Here is a 20,757-nt window from a genome sequence, read left to right on the forward strand (position 1 = left end):
CAGTATAATAAAAATATTTAAAATACTAAAACAATCACAGTAATTACATTGAAGTGCATACTATTTGAAGAGAACGCGTAAGTACGCGATATACGCGGCGCTTACGACTTTTTGGGCGCGAGCTATTATCGAAGAGCAAGGTGAATTGAATACGCTGTGTTAACTCATTAAGGGTCCGTTCACACAGACCGGCTCGGAGAGGAGAGCAGATTTTTATCACGTTGGAAACAGTGTTTTGAGTGATTGTAGTAAAGTTTATTTTTGCATTTGCACCTTTTTTGTCATTAAAAATGCCTGAACGCGCTTCGTGTGAAGTAATAAAAGGAGCCGACCGGCTCCGCTTGCGTGCTCTTTCTCGCTCGCACCCGCTTTCAGATCTCTTCCAGCCGGTCGATGTGAAATAGTTGGCGGCTCCGCTCCGGCCAATTCCAAGCGTATACGACCCGGTCTGTGTGAAAAGAAAAAAGCAGGCCGATGCTCTCCGAGCCGGTCTGTGTGAACGGACCCTTAAGCTTACCTACATTTATTTAAAAGCGAATAGAATGGAGTGTAAACATTGCTTATGCTTATTGAAAGTTGAAGAATCTATTAAATGTACTGCTTGCTTAAATATATATCATCATGGCTGCGTGGGAATTTCGCTTGCAGATTTTAAAAAGATTCTACCGATGAATAAAGCTAAATGGAAATGTCCAAGTTGTAAACAGACCAAAAATAATAATAATATAAGTCCCATTACACCTAATGTCGCCAACGAAACCAATTTAGATCTTGCACAGCCCTATTCGACCTTGAATACTAAATCTATAATAGACCACTTTGATGAACGTTTCACTCATTTAAATTCATCTATTGAATCATTTAAAAGTTTTATAACCAATGAGTTTAAAAAAGTTACCGAAACTGTAAACGAATGGACAAAAAAAATTAAGCTCGTTGAATCATCAATTGATATGGTCATGGATCAAGTTAATAATTTTGACAAGGAAGTTACAAAAATACATAACATCGAATTGGAGTTAAATGAGCTAAAGAATTCTATGAAAGATTTAAAAGATAGCCATTACAAGAATGAACAATGGGTTCGACGTTCAAATATCCAAATTAGTGGAGTTCCCCAAAAGAAAGGCGAAAACCTTATACAGTTAATAAAAGTGCTCGCTGATAAGTGCAATTTCCCTTTGAACCCGGTTACTGACATAGACTTTATCACAAGAGTAGCGACTAAGAATGATTCCAATGACATCAGGCCTAAACCAATTATTTTAAAAATGCAAGCTCGTTACAAAAAAGACGATTTTTTGTCATTGCTTCGAAAATTAAAAACTATAAGAGCTTGCGATATAGGATTTTCAGAAATGCAAAATCAAATTTACGTTAATGATCACCTTTCTACTCGCAATAAAAGTTTATTCAATGAGGCAAAGCGAAAGTCAAAGGAAAAGGGTTATTTGTTTTGTTGGGTACGTAACTGCACGATTATGGTTAGACGCACAGAAAGCTCGCCTGTCCTGCACATCACTTCTGAAGGTTGTTTAAAAAAAATCGTATAAGTGCGAAATTGTTTTATTTAAAACATAAGTTTCAAGTGTCTAATTTTATTTTGTTAGTATTTTTTCATAACTTTACTTTTTTAGTTAGTGTCCATTTTCATGACTTTTTTAGTTATTATTTTATTGTTAGTGTTGTATATTCTTTTATGATTTTATTCGTTTTATCTGAGCAGCGTTCATTGCGGGAATCATTTATTTATGACTTATTAGAAATAGAAACTATGAAGGAATTTTTATTACAGATATGTAATATATACAATTATTATTTGTGTTTTAAGTATTCAACATGTTCTTAAATATTTTTTATCAAAACGTCCGAGGTTTACGGACTAAAACTAATCAATTTTATAAAAACGTGCTTAATTGCGATTATGACATTATTTGCCTAACAGAAACTTGGCTTTTACCTGGAATCTTTGACAGTGAAATATTTGATGCTCGATATAATGTTTATCGTAACGACCGTGATTACGAGCAGTTAGAAATGACAAAGGGAGGTGGTACTCTGATAGCGGTCCGTCGCGAAATTGATGTTGATGTGAGAAATGTTCAGTTGCCTAATTTTCCTAGTGCTGAAGTCACTTATATAAAAATTATAACTAAACGCGGTATTATTAGGAAAATTCTGCATCTTTTTTGTTGTTACTTTCCACAGAATAATTCTCAAACGGATTCACAGCTTAATTTTTTTGAATTTATATCTGATTTGATTATAGAAAATTCACAAGATGATATAATTATTACAGGTGATTTTAATATACGAGATGCTGTTTGGTCATTAAATAATAATAATTCAATTTATATTTTAAATCCCTCGGAATGTCTCCTTGTACATCAAATATTTGTTTTTATGAATTTTACTGGATTACAACAATTAAATTATATTCTTAACTTAAATAACAGGCTCTTAGACTTAGTACTTTCCAATCTGAATTGTAACATATCTCGTGTGGACCCTTTATCAGAACCTGAAGATGAACATCATCCTTCCCTTTGTATTAAAGTTGATATGAATACCATTGAGCGAAATTTAAATCCAGCTATTCGTGTTGTACGTCGCTTTCACAGCGCTGATTATGATAAAATTAATTTTGAATTAGCTAAAGTTAACTGGCAACACGAATTTAAAAACAAAGATATTAGTCAGGCAGTTGATACGTTCTATCTTATCGTAAATCACATTATAGAGACATTTGTCCCGTCTAAGTGTATAAATGAGATCAATAAATATCCACGCTGGTTTACGCGACCCTTGATAAAATTAATTAATAAAAAATTAAAATTCCACAAAAAATGGAAAATTTATGGCCAACAAAACGATTATAACAAGTTCTCTGAATTACGTCTACAATCAAAAAACTTAGAAGGAACGTGTTATAATGAGTTTCTGGAACGAGCAGAGAATAATATTCGTTTTAGCTCAAAACAGTTTTGGTCCTATATAAAGACTAAAAAAGGTCATACGTCTGTACCTAATGTAATGTATTTTAACTCTCAAGTTGGATACAATGGACACGATATAGCAAATATGTTAGCAAATTTAAAAACAAAGATATTAGTCAGGCAGTTGATACGTTCTATCTTATCGTAAATCACATTATAGAGACATTTGTCCCGTCTAAGTGTATAAATGAGATCAATAAATATCCACGCTGGTTTACGCGACCCTTGATAAAATTAATTAATAAAAAATTAAAATTCCACAAAAAATGGAAAATTTATGGCCAACAAAACGATTATAACAAGTTCTCTGAATTACGTCTACAATCAAAAAACTTAGAAGGAACGTGTTATAATGAGTTTCTGGAACGAGCAGAGAATAATATTCGTTTTAGCTCAAAACAGTTTTGGTCCTATATAAAGACTAAAAAAGGTCATACGTCTGTACCTAATGTAATGTATTTTAACTCTCAAGTTGGATACAATGGACACGATATAGCAAATATGTTTAATTCTTATTTTCATTCAGTTTTTGAGGATAATATTGGAAATCAAACAATGGATCACTATTCTACTAGCGCAAATCAGACTATCATCAGTTCTATCGAGATTGTTGACAAAAAAGTAGAACGATATTTATCGAACATAGATACATCCAAGGGTTATGGTCCAGATGGAATACATCCCATTTTCTTAAAAAACTGCAGTAAAGTGTTATGTGTGCCTTTAACAATGCTTTTCAAAAAATCATTGGACAACGGATTATTACCAACTATTTGGAAAAAATCTTTAATTACGCCGATTTATAAGTCTGGAAATAAAAACGATATAAAAAACTATCGCGGTATTTCTAAATTGTCAGTTATTCCAAAACTTTTTGAAAAGATTGTCTATGATACGATATTTCCATTATTAAGGCCTCTACTTACCTGTAACCAACATGGTTTTATTAATAAGCGATCCACTGAGTCCAATCTGTGTGAGTTCTTGCATACAGTATTAAGTGCTATGGAAGTTGGTTTCCAGGTAGATGTCGTATACACTGATTACTCGAAAGCATTTGATAAGATATCGCACAATTTGTTATTACAAAAACTTAACAACATCGGTATACATGGTGACCTTCTACGTTGGCTTACATCTTATCTCCGCGAAAGATCTCAAGCCGTTGCTATTAAAGGATATACGTCTAGTTTTATTCCTGTAACATCGGGTGTACCACAAGGTTCTCACCTTGGCCCTTTACTTTTTAACATTTTTATTAATGACGTAACTAATTGTTTCAAAAATTCTCAAGTTTTATTATACGCTGATGACACTAAAATTTTTAAGATAATAAAAAATAATCAAGACTGTTTTCATTTACAAGAGGATTTAAATAAATTAGGACAATATTGCATTGCTAATAATTTGCAGCTTAATGTTGACAAGTGCTGTGTAATTACATTTTCGAGAAAAAAAGAACAAATAATTTTTGACTATTCCATATTTAATACTAAATTAAAAAGGGTGACCGAGGTGAGAGACCTTGGGGTACAACTAGACAACAAACTTATATTCGATAAGCATATTGAGGAAATAGTGATGAAGTCGTATAAAATGCTTGGATTTATCTTTCGGCAAGGGGCAGACTTTAAAAATATTCATACCTTTGTAATTTTGTACAATGCTTTCGTTAGATCACATTTAGAGTATGCGTCAACTGTTTGGAATCCACAATATGCAAAATATGTCAACTTAATTGAAAATATACAAAACAAATTTATCAGGAGGTTGCGATACAAATTTACTTTTCCTGACTCTGTTTTTATGCCACTTGAAGAACGTAGAGAACAAAGAGACCAAATGTTTCTTTACAAAATATTAAATAATTTAATTGATTCTCCATATCTGCTCAGTGAGATTTTATTTAAGTGTCCTCGTTTTAACGCTCGCTCTCAGGATACTTTTTCAATACCCATTTATAAAACTAATTATTTCAAAAATTCTTTTATTCTAAGATCTTGTAATAGTCATAATAGAAAATACAACCACATTGATCTGTTTAAAAATAGTTTAAGTAAATTTTATAATCTTGTGAAAAATACTTATTAGTAATTAACCATAACCATATTTACGTTAAAATTTTACTTTGTCATAAATAGTTATATTTTATGTAACATCAAAATTAGTCCACTTCCCTGTTAAAACAGTAGTGGAAACTTAACTGGCATAAGTGTTAAAATATGATTATTATATTAAGTTGTAATATACGATATGCTGTATGTTTCCCTAATAAATAAATAAAAAAAATAAAAAAAAAAATTCAGTGAAATTAGACACATGCAGGTTTCCTAACGATGATTTCCTTTACCGTAAAGCACGAGATGAAATTATAATCACGAATTAAACACATGTAAACTCAGTGGTGCTTGCCCGGGTTTGAACGGGTCAAAATTCACGCGTTCTTACCACTGGGCCATCTTGATATGCTATGAAAATATCATTATTTTAGTAATATATATTTAATATTTTATTTTTATTTTAATAATTTCTCCAACAAGGAATATTATGCGAGTTGTAAGTCTATGTGCTCCCACAGTTACAGGAAACCACAACATGCGTCCCATACAACTAAGTAACAGCTAATATAAATAATGAAAGTAAAATTAAGAACTACACATTTAAAATGCTACGACTTAAATAACTTCTTATGTTAAACGAATATATTATTTTAATAATACTTACCTAGTTTGTGTAAACACAATCTTATCAAATGAAATACTATTTTTCGTAATTTTATATTAATTTATTGACAATAGTTTTTAAGTAGAAAAATAATTAAGTATTTTATCTTAACACGGTTTTTCAGAAATATCCCAAATATTTCTTTTCCGAACCGGTGGTAGTTTCCAATTTGCTTCTAATGCTTCTACGATGAATAAAGGATTCTTATTTTATATCAACTTTACTACGCGTGTACTATACTTCGTTATTATATTGTTATAATTAAAAATAATATGTTTTCATTTATAAATAGTAAAACTAATAAATAAATACGATTAAAAAATATTTATTCGTTATTCTTTGATTATAAATGATTTGATTGACAATTTCAATATCTCTTAGACATACCGTGACGGCTTAATCTTTTGTTTCAAATTCTGTTGCAAACATATTTTTTTTCTCAACACATTTTGTATTCACACATACATCCTTTTTGTGATATATCACAATACTACGTAAAATGACTGTCTCGTTGGTCTAGTGGCTAGATATAAGACCGCTGACCCGGAGGTCCTGGGTTCAATTCCCAGGTCGGGCCAATAATAAATTATTGGGTTTTTCTGTCAGAAAATTCTCAGTAGCAGCCCGAGGTCTGGAAGTTGGAAGTATGTACATTCCCGTGCCTCGGAAAGCACACACTTGTGCACTATAATATCTCCTGCGTAGTTGGCTAATCTCTCTTGAAATTGGCCGCCGCGGCCGAAATCGGTCTGGAGGACCTTACTATGTAAATTAGTGTATATTAAAAGGCTTGTTTTTTTTTTCTTACTTTATGTTTATTTTCAAAGTATTATTAAGATAAAATTCAATAACAATAGCTTAAAACACATTTATAATAAAATATAACATCTCATAACAAAACGCCATATAAACACATAAAATTTCAAAATATTTATTTTTTCTGTGTTAAATGGCAACAAAACGCCATATAAACACATAAAATTTCAAAATATTTATTTTTTCTGTGTTAAATGGCAACCTCATATAAGATTAACTCCAAGTAGTAAGATTATAAGTAAATATTTATTTACATTATTTACAAAGTTATCTATGATAATGTTTATCATAACGGAGGCCAGTAAAGTGTGACCTCATTGTGAGCAGACTCTGGTAACCATTTCAAGTATTCCTCCAATAAATCTGTAAAATAAAATATTTATCACTTTAAATTATAAATTATAAAACAAAAAACGATTTTCATAATTACTTTTCTCTTCATAATACTAATATGTTCAATGGTGACCACATATAATCTATTGATATCTAACTTTATCTTTAGAATTTTAATATTTTTAAATTTAATTTTCTTTTTTTTATTATCATTTTAGTTGTTAAGTATATTTTTTACATGTCGTGGTAACTATACGTATGGCAACTTTTACCTTCAAACCTAATTTATACTGATAATTTCTAAATTTATGTGTCATGTTGGTACCCTAAAATAAATAAATAAAAAAATAAACTTTACTGACGCCTTGTTGCCCGATATGGCCCAAGCACCACTGAATTTTCATGTGCATAATTTGTGATTATAATTTATCTCGTGCATTACGGTGGAGGAAAACATCGTGAGGAAACCTGCATGTGTCTAATTTCACTGAAATTCTGCCACATGTGTGTCACCAATCCGCACTGGAGCAGCGTGGTGGAGTAAGCTCCAAGCCTTCTCCTCAAAAAAGGGAGAGGAGGCCTTTAGCCCAGCAGTGGGACATTCACAGGCTGATACGGTGCGGACGGACGCCTTATTACCACTTATAAAACAATTTAGTGAACTTACAATCAGGCTGTTCCTTCCATGCTTTCTGCAATTGGTCTTTAGTGCCGACTCTTCTTGCAATTAAGGTTTTCAATATTACTTCTGTTCTGGACTGCAACTTCGCCCAACTCTTAACCATCGTTGAAGGCGGAGACAGTAGAGATCCAGCGTATTTCTTCAGTTTTGGGAATACTTTTCCTTCTAACAGGTATCTTGCGAACCACCTGTGTATATAAATATTCATGAATAGTTTTTCTAACCGAGATATTTTATAGGGCAGATATGAATGGTCAAACTTAGACTATTTTCTCACTCACGTAGTCGACTCGACTATAGAGCGTTTAAGCGCAGTGTTAACGGCTTTTCGAACTTTCCAAGACCCAGGAGTCTAACACTACAAATTTTTCAAATCCATCATTTACTGGTGGTAGAGCTTTGTGCAAGCTCGTCTGGGTAGGTACCACCTTCTCATCATATATTCTACCGCAAAACGGCAGTACTTGGTATTGTTGTGTTCCGGTTTGAAGGGTGAGTGAGTGAGTAATTACAGGCACAAGGGACATAACATCTTAGTTCCCAAGGTTGGAGGCGCATTGGTGATGTAAGTGATGGTTAACATTTCTTACAAAGTCAATGTCTGTGGGCGTTGGTGACCACTTACCATCAGGTCGCCCATATGCTCGTCTAAATTCTTATTGTATAAAAAAAAAACAAAAAAAACCTGCTATCTCAATCTCTATACATTTATTGAATCTACCAGGATTCAAACATGTCACTTCATGATAAGCAGAAATATAAGCTTAGTACTAAATAAATAGTTATTTACAAATATTTTCCAGATATCGTTCCAGAAAAACTGTTTTAACAAACCAAACTTTTTTATAAAAAAATTACTTATATATTAGAATAATACATATAATATATAATTATTTAAAAGTAACTTATTACTATAGTAATTATTTACAAACCTATATCTTTCTATTTTGTCAGGATAATCAATTTCAACGACAGGAAGCTCCCAGCAGCTCATCCCAAACGTGCCTTTAAAATGACACTTGACTCGGCCTGACGTTTCGTCGTAACTCGGCTCGGGCGTCGACAGCGGTTCCCCTATTCATACGAATATTTACATTTAATTTAAAAAAAAATAGCCTGTAAATATTTCACGCCTGGCAAAGCTCTTCGAATTTCATCCAACGCATACAGATTTGCTCACTAAGTTTTGATGGTTTTACCGCAATATTTGTGTGAGATACAAGCTGGCCAATTGCCATTTCGTTTTAAAGAATGTTAGTCTATAATTATTTATAAAAATATTCCAATAACGAGAGGAATAAACACAAATAAACAACTCTGACAGCGAATTGAGGCGATATCATTTGGTCGTGATCTGGAATTATCTATGATATTCATTATGGATTCGTGGAATTTCGGCAGTAAAATTAAAATGGATATAATAATAATAATAAATAACATTATTCACCAAAAAAAAAACAGACAAAAAATTGAAGTACAATACCATAAAAAAAAACATATAATATAAGTGGTTATGTAATAATATGGAATAATCTTGTTTTATAAATAAAGATATATTTATCAATAGTTGTTTGTCGTATATTATATAAAAGGGCTATTAGCAAATCGCATGGAATACGTAAAGTCTTGAATCGATGTATAGAATATGTTATACAGTAAAATGTGTATGAGCGGTTGTGGCAACTGACCATCAGATGGCCAATTCGATTTTATTTAAATTTATTAGAGAAATCTGTTTTATTCTTCGTAATAATTATATTTAATTTATGTTTTTTTTTTCTTTTACCACCACTCCTTTAATTCCTATTCACCCCATTCAATGGACAATTAGGCTGTATTACAATTTGACATTTTTTAGGCAAATTTACGTGAAAAACTCACCCAAATTACACAATTGCGGCACGTATATCGGTAGCCACTCAGGCTCGATGGCGGCCACGTTCCTCATGACCATTTTCTTCCTATCCGTTTCTCCCGTTTCGTACAACTCCTGGTAGACGACCCACTCGGGTATGCTCTTGCGAAGTATTGACTCGGAATGTAGGAACACCGGTTCCTCTAAATTACTGCAGTGGTAGGCGTATTTGAATTTTCTTTTATCTTCGCCTAATGATAAAAAAAATTAGATTTGTTATATAACTAAATCAATTATTGTAATATAACTTTTTTTTAGTAGAATTAACAAGCTGCTTCGCATGATTTCGCACGGTGTAATATCCATTGTGTTATATAGTCTAAGAGCCAAGATTATATATTAAAGATTAGATATTGACCTAGTACTATCAAATACACCATATTACAATTATAACATACAATTACCATTTTTAACTTCTTCGAGTCCTATCTTCCTTCCGACTTGGTCTCCCAGCCCGCTCAGTAACAGCTGCCTCAATAGTTTCGCCTGTTTGTCGTCTGGTGGTTTCATCTCCGGGTCAATGGTAGCGTTCACGCCCGACACACTTAGATTGATTTCTGACGTCAACTGCTTACGGAGCTTGCGTATTTCTTTTATAGCCTAAAATTTATATACATGTGGACTTATGAATTATGATATAGTTAGAAGATTTCTTAATCTTTACAACAGCGTTGTTAAAAAATAACAGTAACAGTAACAGCCTGTTAATGTTCCACTGCTGGGCTAAGGCCTCCTCTCCTTTTTGAGGAGAAGGTTTGGAGCTTATTCCACCACGCTGCTCCAATGCGGGTTGGTAGAATTTCAATGAAATTAGACACATGCAGGTTTCCTCACGATGTTTTCCAAGTCAAGCACGAGACGAATTATAAACACAAATTAAGCACATGAAAATTCAGTGGTGATTGCCCGGGTTTGAACCCACGATCATCGGTTAAAATTCATGTGTTCTAACCACTAGGCCATCTCAGCTTAAAAAATATGAAGAGCGCTAATTTAAAATTTGATTGAACGATTGCTGGATCTCTTTTATATACATATGTGATACATATATTTACTATGTACATACCTTTTCTCTTAAGCCATATTTCGCACAGAACAGTTCTTGTTCACCCTTAACATGTGCATATTCAGCCGCGCCCACCGCTCGAAGTAACACCCCTGGGTCACCGAGCAACAACGTATTGCCAGTAGCCGGCCAGCTATCGGCTTTACCGGTCATCACCTACAAAAAAATGCTTTCAAATACACACTTGATATTTGATGACATTTCAAAAACATAGATTATTTTAAAGGACAAAAGCGACAATTTAACACATATAAAAATCTTTATGAAATATAAAAAAAATATACTCGTTCATTGGTGACTGGGAATCTAGGAGGAAACCGTTTTGAATAAACAGAAAAATAGAGATAAACAAGAACAAAACGAAATTATATATGGCCATATGATAATGAAGGAACTTACTACGAACGAACCATTTAAGAAAATCACACTAAAGATAAAATTTTCATGTAATTCTTATGAAAATAAAATACTTTTTAAAAAAGGAAGACCGATGAAAAGATGGATGAGTGGAGAGATACAATGTGAAATAAAAGAATAATTGATAATATGTGTAGATAAAGATGAATGGAAAAACTGTATAACGGCCTATGTTACAACTCGGTAGCGATAGATGGCGCTAATTGAATATGTCACATTCCTGAATCGCGATGTCGAGATATTCGCTACTGGATATATATAGTGTGGAACAATAATTATAAAGTCCCTCCGACTACGACCTGAGCCGAGGTGCGATCTCGTAGGAGACACCCTCATGATGGACATCATGTAGAGCCCGAGACGGCTCGAAATTCAAGGCGGAGTCTAGTACTCGCCCCAACGCCCGGTAACGCTGTAAAGGCCAATAGGGCCAACAGCATACATTTATTCAGAAAAAAAAATAAAGTGATCAAATAAGTTGTAGTTATATATGAACAATGAGAAGCATTTACTTAGTTTTACTTACCATTTGATCAGCCGATATTAATTCGCCGTTAACAAAAACACATCACCTCATTTAATTTGATGGTGGGGATTAGTGCAAGCCAGTCGGGGTAAGCACCACCCACTCATCACATATTCTACCATCAAGCAGCAATTACTAAGTATTGTTATGATCCGGTTAAAAGGATGAGTGAGCCAGTGTAATACACAAGGGACATAACATATTAGTTCTCAATATTAGTGGTTTATTTAGGACGTATCCCTTACGTCGTAAATAAATTACGTGGTTAACATTTCTTACAGTGCCAATGCTACCATCACGCGGCGTATTTGCCAGCACGAATGACTAAATATTATATGACATACCTCCTGTACGGTAAGCGCAGATACGAGCGCGATGGTGTACGGCAACAAGTTGAACTGGTGGCTGAGTGCTAACATTTTCCCGTAGCGAGGAAGCAGTGGAAACGCCGACACGGCTTTACCAAGAGGCGTCACTTTGAGCACCTACAAGAGCAAAGGGCTTTAATTAAACAACTAATCGTGTATATGTCTTTGTGTTGAGCCTGCTGTATAACTTTCTGTATTTTTGTTCGTCAAATTATCATAAACAAATATTAATACCTCCTCAACGTTTTTCTTCTTAAATTTCTTCGTTTCATGCTTCTCCAGTATACCCAGAATTTCCAGTCGCTTTTCTGCCATACGTAATTGAATTTTATCAGGCGCAGTCGGGTACGGAAAATTCACCACCTAGGGATATTATCGACTTACGTTATCTAATAAGATCCAAATCTTCTTCAGATCTATGTTTAGCGGTGGAACATTAAATAAAACTATCACTTTTATGTATTGATTATGTCCACAGTAATGTAATGGTACAATACTCTAATGAAATAGGCGAAAACACAGGCACATTTATAATATTTTTTATTTGCGTAGGTCAATTTATTTGTTGATTATAAAAAGTAGTTACAAAGAATTGGCGTACCCATTTAAGAAGCACACGTATTCATATAAGTCGACGTCTCGTCCGCGCTCACCTTGTCGATGCCCATGCACTTCATCATGAGCACGAGGTCGTCCGCGGGACGGCGGCACAGCTCGGGCTCGAAGTGCGCCACGCAGTCGTGCTGGAACACGGCGCTGCTGTACAGGCGGTAGGCGTGTCCCGCGCCCGTGCGGCCCGCCCGCCCCGCGCGCTGCTCGGCGCCCGCGCGGGACGCCCACACCACGCGCCACGCGCTGGCGCCCGTCGCCGGGTCGAACACGCTGCGGACACGCGGTCGCGGCGCTCAGCGGGCGGGCCCGGGCGAGCCGGGCGCCCGCTGGCGGCGAGGTCTTACCGCATCTTCTTCTTGCCGGTGTCGACGACGTACTTGACGGCGGGTATGGTGAGCGACGTCTCGGCCACGTCCGTGCTGACGACGCACAGCCGCGCGCCGGGCGGGGCGGGCGCGAACACGCGCGCCTGCCGCTCCGAGCCCAGCATGGAGTACAGCGGCAGCGCCCACAGCGGCTGCCGGCACGACTTGATGACCGGAGCCAGGCTGTCCTCTTCGGCATCTAAGCGAATATATTAAACCTCTGAATACGTTCTATAACTAATTATTTATTTACTATTGTTTTATTAAATACTAAACTTTTTAATTATTATCGGCTTATCCTATCGTAATTGCAAGAGAAGTGTACGTTCATTCTTTCTATATAAAACTTATGACGAAACAGAAAAATATATAACCTAGATGTTCAAGAAGAAAAAACATAACGCACGCACACACACACACACATTAATATTTAACTATAGAATCTAATATTGTTATAGAAAGTCTTTAAGAGAAAACATATTCTACATAATAATTTTGTGACACACAAAAAATGAAATGGAACTGTTCCTTCCTTAATACAGATTATTTTATAACCTAGCGAGGAGTACAGTACCACTACCTACGCCTACTTAATTAGAATTAAATTAAATTGTCCAAACCAAATTGTAATATTTACTATGTTCAATCTCTATTATAAATAAAAATATATTATTATAATTATTATTAAAAAAAACATACAAGACACTTTTGAATAGTCGATTCAATGGTAAAGTTCAATTTATTTATAATAGCGCCTTACAACATACATATAAAGCATTGAAAAGATTAATTTATAAAACAATAATAGTATATCTAATATGCATGACAATTACAAGTGTACATAGCACTTCCAGAATCATCTAATCAAATTCAAATTAGAAGTAACAAAAAATCATAAGTAATTTTTAAAAAAATGTCAAGCTATATACCGATTTAGATTTTTCATTTAGTATATGCACAAACCCGAGTCGCTCAAATGGCCGTCGCTATCTTCATCGCTAACCAGGTCCGCTTGGCCGTCATCTTCGGGCATATCGTAGTCGTCCAAATTGATTTTCGGTAACTGTTTCGACTTCTGCTTGGCCTTCTTACGTGCTTTTCGCATTCTTTTCATTTCTTTCTCCACCTAAAATTAAATCGCTTCTAATTTTATTTAATCCATGTACTGAAACCGAAAGCCGAGATGACCTAGTGGTTGGAACGCGTGAATCTTAACCGATGATCGTGAGTTCAGACCCGGGCAAGCACCACTGAATTTTCATGTGCTTAATTTGTGTTTATAATTCATCTCGTGCTTGATATGAAGGAAAACATCGTGAGAAAACCTGTGTGTCTAATTTCATTGAAATTATGCCACATGTGTATTCTACCAACCCGCATTGGAGCAGCGTGGTGGAATAAGCTTCAAACCTTCTTCTCAAAAAATTAATAGTTGTGCAATTATTAATGAATGCAAATAATTAATGCAAATTATATTATCTTTCATAAAATATTAACATCTATGACGTAGCTAGAGGCAAGAAAGGCAGCCCAAGGTCACTTTTCTATTTCCTCGAAACAACCAAGTATGCAATAATAATATACATTACCTCGTCATCATCAGACTCAATATCCTCAGGTTCCGAGTCCAGCGCTGGGTCCACTTCAGTCACCGTCTTCTTTGTGATCAGTTTCGTATAATCCACATCTTTCCTATAAGGAAATGATGCCTTCAACTTACGTACTAAGTAATTTACCTGAAAACAATTAAACAAAATGAAAACCTTTAAAGAAACATAGTTTAATCATTTAATCCATACAGGATTGTATATAAGAGATGGGATATCGAAGATTATCTTGACGATTACTGCTACAAGAAAGCGGTATATAGAGATTGTCTATGATTTTTGAAGATATTTCTAATAGCATTTAAAGAATTTTTAAAAATATTTGACTGTTATTAAATTCTGCGCCTGTCTGAAAGCGACAAACTAAAAACTACCGAATTTAATTTTATACGATTTCCACCAATGAACGGAGTGATTCGTGAAAAAATATAGCGGCTGAAAGCTTTAATAAACCCATAGAGTTATTAACAATTAAAACAGGATGGGTTTGCTAGTATTATGTTTTTTTTTTTTATGTTATAGGTAGGCTCACGGGCCTGAGGGTAAGTAACCATTCCTTACATTGCCAATGAGCCACCTTCCTTAGGAACTAAGATGTTATATCCCTTGTGCCTGAAGTTAAACTGGCTCACTCATCCTTCAAACCGAAACGCAACCATATTATTGCTGTTTGGCGGTAGAATATCTGATGGTTGAGTGGTACCTACACGGGCTTGCACAAAGATAACACCTAGTATATATATTTCTTTGTTGATGTTTTTCACAAATAGGTTTAACATTATTTACCTCCTGCTGTCCCGTTACAAATATAAGTATTCCACCTTCTGGCAATCTCGTGTGTATTTTCACTGCCTTCTTGTATGCCTCCTTTAAATAATCGCTGTACGTATTTTTATTAAAATGTATCGTAACTGGATACTGCCTCGACTCTACCTGTAAACATATTCATTTATACCAATATTATGAAGAGGTAAGGTTTGTGAGTTTGTAGGGGGTAATCTATGGATCTACTGAATCGATTTTAAAAATTCTTTTACCGATAGAAATTCACGTAATTTGTGAGTGTCATAGACTATATATTAACCCGAAAATTGAAAAGATTTATTCGTGGTAGTGGTGGCCAACGCGACTTTTGTCAGGAAATAAATCATAGCACTCAGTACTAACCGAACCACAATCATAAATTCATCACAAATAAAAATGTTTACCCCCCAACGAAGTAGTCACGGGTCAGCTAGTATACTATAATCTAACTAATTAATGCGTGTAATTATGTTTTTGCTATTAATAATACTATAAATGTGATGCAGCCTTGAAAAAAAAAAACATGAGGAAGGGGGTGGGGGTGTTAGTGGTAGGGGGTGTCCATTTCTGTGCCCCTGACGTTACGAATTAATACGTGAAAGACTAATAAACTAACTCACTTTCGCATTTATATTGTTAATAAGGACTTGTTTATGTCCGCGACTTTGCCCGTAAGGAAGGAGTGAGAAGTAAGGAGTGAGGTGTTAGACACCCTATGTCCTTTTCTGTACTCTTAAAAACATGCGAAGGCGGCTAGTGCAGAACATTCTTCCCGACTGTACTGGCCGTCGTCGCGTTTGGACTCTACTACCACTTACCATCAGGAGGAGTAGTCATTTGCCCTCCCGGCAAATATAAAAAAAAAAATGTATGGAAAATTTCATGATGATCGTCGAGTAGTTGTGACGTGAAGGCGTAAGAAATTGCGTAATTTCGCATTCATAATATAAGTAAGTATATTCGTAAGATATAATTTATAACATTTCCATCCATTTAAGAATAACATAATTATTACATAGTTACGAGGTTCCTTGATCAATACAAGAGCGTTGTTAAAAAAAAAATAGGCGCGCTAATTTCAAACCGCCATTTTGTTGGTTGGAATTATTGGCGCGACTTGTGATTTGTTGAAACAATTAAATTTTGTTATTTGAATTTTTAAGAGTAATTGACTGATTTATTTACATCAATTCGTACGATTTGGTGTTCTATTTTTAAAAACTAGACAATTCGAGATTTTTGTAAAATCAGTTTATTTCAGTATGCTAAATATATTACCTTTATAGTTGGAGGTGGTGTTTTAAACAATCTCGTATTATCGGTGAAGTCTTCAACCCTTAGCGTCGCTGACATAATAATTAATCGTAACGAAACCCCCCTTTTATGTCTCAACGGTACAATTCTTGATAACAATCCGAGCAATATATCCGTATATACGTTACGTTCGTGAGCTTCATCAATGATCACTACCGAATATTTGCTTAAAAGAAAGTCGGATTGTATTTCTTTTAGAAGAACACCTGAAAATTTACCATTATCATACATTATATTACGTAGATTTAAACCTAACTTTTTGGTAGGGCTTTGTGCAAGGCTGCCTGCTTGCTTAATAGTTTGAATAAGCCAGTGTAACTATAGGCACGAAGGACATAACATCTTAGTTCTCAAGGTTAGTGGTGCTTTGGCTATGTAAGATATTGTTAATATTATTAATGGCGCCAATGTCTAGGCGGTGATGACCGCTTAACGTCAGCCATTTCACAATCTGCATATATATTATAGAAAAAAAAAAACGTAAGTAACTACTAAGTTGTTTCATAGTTATTTATAATCTAAAAAAAAATTAAATATTAGTTTGGTTTTATTTTATATTTCCTTTTTGTTATTTTTTTTTTTTTTAATATCTAATAATATTTAGTGTACAGATTAAACGAAGTATTCAATAATAAGTAATTAGTAAAATACTGAAACTATAGTATTTTAGCATAATTTCAATCACAACCTTAATTCAACACTAATGATTGATGATGACGATTTTGTATTTTCAAACTATTAAAACAAAATTGTACCGAGAAAGAGTTTTTTTTAAAAACAATAGTATTTATAATTTTAGTCTTCCTCATCTTTTTTAAGTTCAAATATCTTACCATCCGTCATAAATTTTATTTTTGTGTCTTTAGTGACATTTCCTTCAAAACGCATTAAATAAGAAACCTCCTTGCTCGTCAAGCCCAACTCGTGCGCTACTCTTTTAGACATGGCCACCGCTGCCACCCTGCGCGGTTCCGTCACAGCTATCATCTTATTTTCCGCATAGCCAGCCTCATAGAGGAATTGCGGTATTTGAGTAGTTTTACCGCTTCCTATAAAATGTAAAATAATGATATACTCTCAAGCAATTTTAGATTCTTGAAAATTTTAAAGGGTTTCTACGCAGCACATTTGAATTCTGATACGACCGAAAAGAACTAAAATGCAGGACCATTAGCTTCAGTTGCCTCCCGATATGCATGTGTAATACAAAATTACTGCCAACCTGCACAACCGGTCGCTACTAAGAACTTTTCAACTAAAAACTTTATGAGCCTGACCTATTGTTTGTTTGAAAAGGTTCACTTCTGGGCTTATGACCTAATAAGCAACCCTCTCAATTGAACTTTAGGCAGTCCTAAATCATTTGTACATGTATATACTCCACAAATTGTGTGCACAATAACTTTAATCAAAAAAACTAGCCAATAACTTTTTAATTAATTTAATTTGAATAGCTCGAGCTTAGCTACTAGGCCATTGAAGCTTTTAGAATATGTATATTATAAAATAAAATTCAATAATGAGTGTAATATCGAAACTTGTTACTTGCTTAATCAATTAGATTAATTAAATTTTTACCAGTTTCTCCAGCAACTATAAGTATTTCATTTTCATTCACCAACTCCATTATTCTCTGTTCTTCTCCAAGAATCGGTAACTTTAACCTTGCAATTTGCACTATTGGATCTCTTTTTATTTCCACATGTACTGTAGGCACATAGAGCTTCGGTTGTATAGACTTAAGTGCTTTATAATTAATTGAAATACTATTTTTTTTGTCTGAATATTTTAAATTATTTTCTTCTTTATTTATTTCTTTTATAGTATTATCTGTATTTTTACTTGGTCCTTCTTCAGAGATATCAATAACCTCTGTTTCTTTTGTAGAGTCTGCGTGAATTTCTTTTTTAATTTCTATATTTGATGAATCTGCAGAATCAACGTTGATTTCATTTTTGACCTCAGATGCATCATTGTCACTTTCATCTGAAGTAGATTCTTTATCAGTTGAATCTTCAAGACCAATGATATTAGGATCATATTTTTTCTTCTTATTGCCATCCATGTTATCCATTCTGAGCAGTCTCAGCCTCTTTTTTGCACCTAAAACGGAAATTTATAATCCATTGGAAACAACTACTATCATTGCCGAAACAGTCTTAAGCTCACTTTAAGTAAAATCTGCTAAGCAAATGAACTGGTCAATAAGCAAAGCGATTAAAACAACATATAAATTTTGTAAATATTTACCCGCTATACTACTAAATTTCTTTTGTTCACTAGGTACAGTATTTTTATGTGCAGTTTCTAAATTATATTCATTCAGCTTACGTAACCCAAGTGTTTGAAATGATGAAATCGTCGTCAAATGAGCTACTTCATCTGGCGATGCTTGGACTTGTGATAAGGATTCTAGTAGAGCTGCCCTCTAAAAATGTAAATGTAGATATATAGTTATAAAAATAATTAACCTCTTTTGTATACTTCATTTGTACTTTTTGGTAATGGAAAATTGTGAGAAAACATGCACATCAAAGTTAACTCTGTCATAATATATAAACCATTCAAATTAAAGCCAGCTTTGCAAAACCAAATCTAAGCCTGCTACGAAACCGAAGAATTAAGCTTTGCCAAGGAGCGTCACAAGTTGTTAGTATTTAACTAACATGCTTAAGGAGGTAATTGAAAAAAAATTACATTTATGTTTATTATGCTGTTGTATTGTGTGTATTTCAGTTATAATCTGTTTTGTAAATCATAGACAAATAAATTAATTAATAAATGATTAAATACAATCACTGTAATATTTTCATGAATTTAATGACATTTAGTAAATATTTCCCATTGTTGCTAAATAATTATTACTTTATACTTTTAATTTATAAATTACTGTATAACTTTATTGCACTGTGAAGTTTTTGTATTTATTGTTAGTTTTTGTTTTTTTTTTTGTCTTTGCAGAGTTCTAATTTTTTTTAATCTGTGTAAGTGGAAACTTTATTCATTTACGTTGTAGAAGTTATTGTTCAATCTATGTTGTATATTTCCCAAATAAAATAAAAGTAAAAACTTATCAAACGCAAAATGAGAATAAATAACACCTCACCTACTTGAACTAAAGTACTTACAAAGTATTTATTTTTAATAATTCCGCATGACTTATAATGAAAGTTATAATTTAAGCAATTTTGCTTTATTTTTTAATATTGTTATATCATGACTTTATACTTTATACTTTGAATATATATTCAAAGTAAATTCATTAATATATGAAGTAATAAACCATACCATTAAAATTAAATTGTTATAGTTTTAAAAAAAATATGTTTAGCCTTAACTATATAGATTTAAAATTTATGTTCTTGACATACACAAGATTGTTGTAAAATTATGTTCACCAATACACCTATTTACCCCTTATGATTATGGTATGAGTGGAAAATAGCCTGAGATGTCAAGCTTAAATCTATGATTTCTGAATTGCTTCTTAATTTAAAAAAAATATATTTTATTTACTTACATTTTCTTTTTTTTTCTTTTTATCAACAATTTTTTCTAATTGTTTTCTTTGAGCCTTTGACAGAAATTTTGTTTTTTCCTTCTTATCGGCTATTACTTTTGTTTTTCTTTTTGTCGATGGCAAAGCCAATAAGTTACTTGTATCCGTAGAGCCATATTCTTCTGCAGCAAACTCAAGTTTAATCTGAAAAATAGTAATTAGTAATATTTAAGAACTAGAAGTAACCTAAATAAAGCTATCAACAACAAATTTAAATTACAGGATATTACTTAAAAAACAGAAAAAAAAAAACAAGTGAACTGCGATTAAAAAATACATTCAAATAACATTTGAGTTAACAAATTTTACCTCATTTGTTTGTGAATTATCGATATTTGTTTTAACCACTTGACGCGCTTTAGCATTGTATCGTTTCTTGCCCATTTTATCTGTTTGTTTTTTACATTTATTACAATTTTAATTCAATAGTTTTGCTAGATTTAGCTTCCGTTAATTCAAACTTAATAGTAGTAACCAATATTGTAAAATATAAATTAACTTCAATAGATCTCAACAATCAATTCAACGTGCTTTTATTATGACTTTTTACTTCATCGTCAGTATTCAGTCTCCGGTTTTGCTCTGGATACGAGTTATTTTAGAAGTTCACTCAAAAATATTGTATTATAAACATTTAAAAATATGTAGAAATT

At 33.5% G+C, this 20,757-nt stretch overlaps 1 protein-coding gene across 2 annotated transcripts; it reads right to left on the bottom strand.

The window, feature by feature from the left end:
* Nucleotides 1–6,702: 6,702 nt before the first annotated feature.
* On the bottom strand, nucleotides 6,703–20,617 carry LOC126775514 (probable ATP-dependent RNA helicase kurz). Of its 2 annotated transcripts, none has more exons than XM_050497509.1 (19): nucleotides 20,414–20,617; nucleotides 20,066–20,248; nucleotides 18,796–18,973; nucleotides 18,124–18,648; nucleotides 17,379–17,594; nucleotides 16,510–16,751; nucleotides 15,214–15,360; nucleotides 14,410–14,556; nucleotides 13,784–13,946; nucleotides 12,800–13,019; nucleotides 12,497–12,725; nucleotides 12,078–12,206; nucleotides 11,820–11,960; nucleotides 10,533–10,688; nucleotides 9,871–10,066; nucleotides 9,433–9,657; nucleotides 8,484–8,625; nucleotides 7,537–7,739; nucleotides 6,703–6,899 (listed from the first exon to the last, which is right to left on the bottom strand). In XM_050497509.1, the coding sequence occupies exons 1-19, from the start codon at nucleotides 20,486–20,488 to the stop codon at nucleotides 6,823–6,825; spliced, it is 3,594 nt and encodes a 1,197-aa protein (XP_050353466.1). In that variant the 5' UTR covers nucleotides 20,489–20,617; the 3' UTR covers nucleotides 6,703–6,822. The 2 variants fall into 2 exon arrangements, with proteins under 2 accessions (XP_050353466.1, XP_050353465.1); XM_050497508.1 differs by having other exon boundaries at nucleotides 9,865–10,066.
* Between the last annotated feature and the right edge of the window lie 140 nt (nucleotides 20,618–20,757).

Source organism: Nymphalis io, chromosome 18 (assembly GCF_905147045.1).
Source record: "Nymphalis io chromosome 18, ilAglIoxx1.1, whole genome shotgun sequence".
NCBI classification, from domain to species: domain Eukaryota; kingdom Metazoa; phylum Arthropoda; class Insecta; order Lepidoptera; family Nymphalidae; genus Nymphalis; species Nymphalis io.

Excerpts from the sequence above, each read along its gene's own strand:
- LOC126775514 (XM_050497508.1), bottom strand. The coding sequence starts at position 20,488 with ATGGGCAAGAAACGATACAATGCTAAAGCGCGTCAAGTGGTTAAAACA. Across the intron at positions 12,207-12,496 it reads AGTGCATGGGCATCGACAAG|GTGGTGAATTTTCCGTACCC; the intron begins GTGAGCGCGGAC and ends TAATATCCCTAG. Across the intron at positions 6,900-7,536 it reads ATGGAAGGAACAGCCTGATT|ATTTATTGGAGGAATACTTG; the intron begins GTAAGTTCACTA and ends TTTATTTTACAG.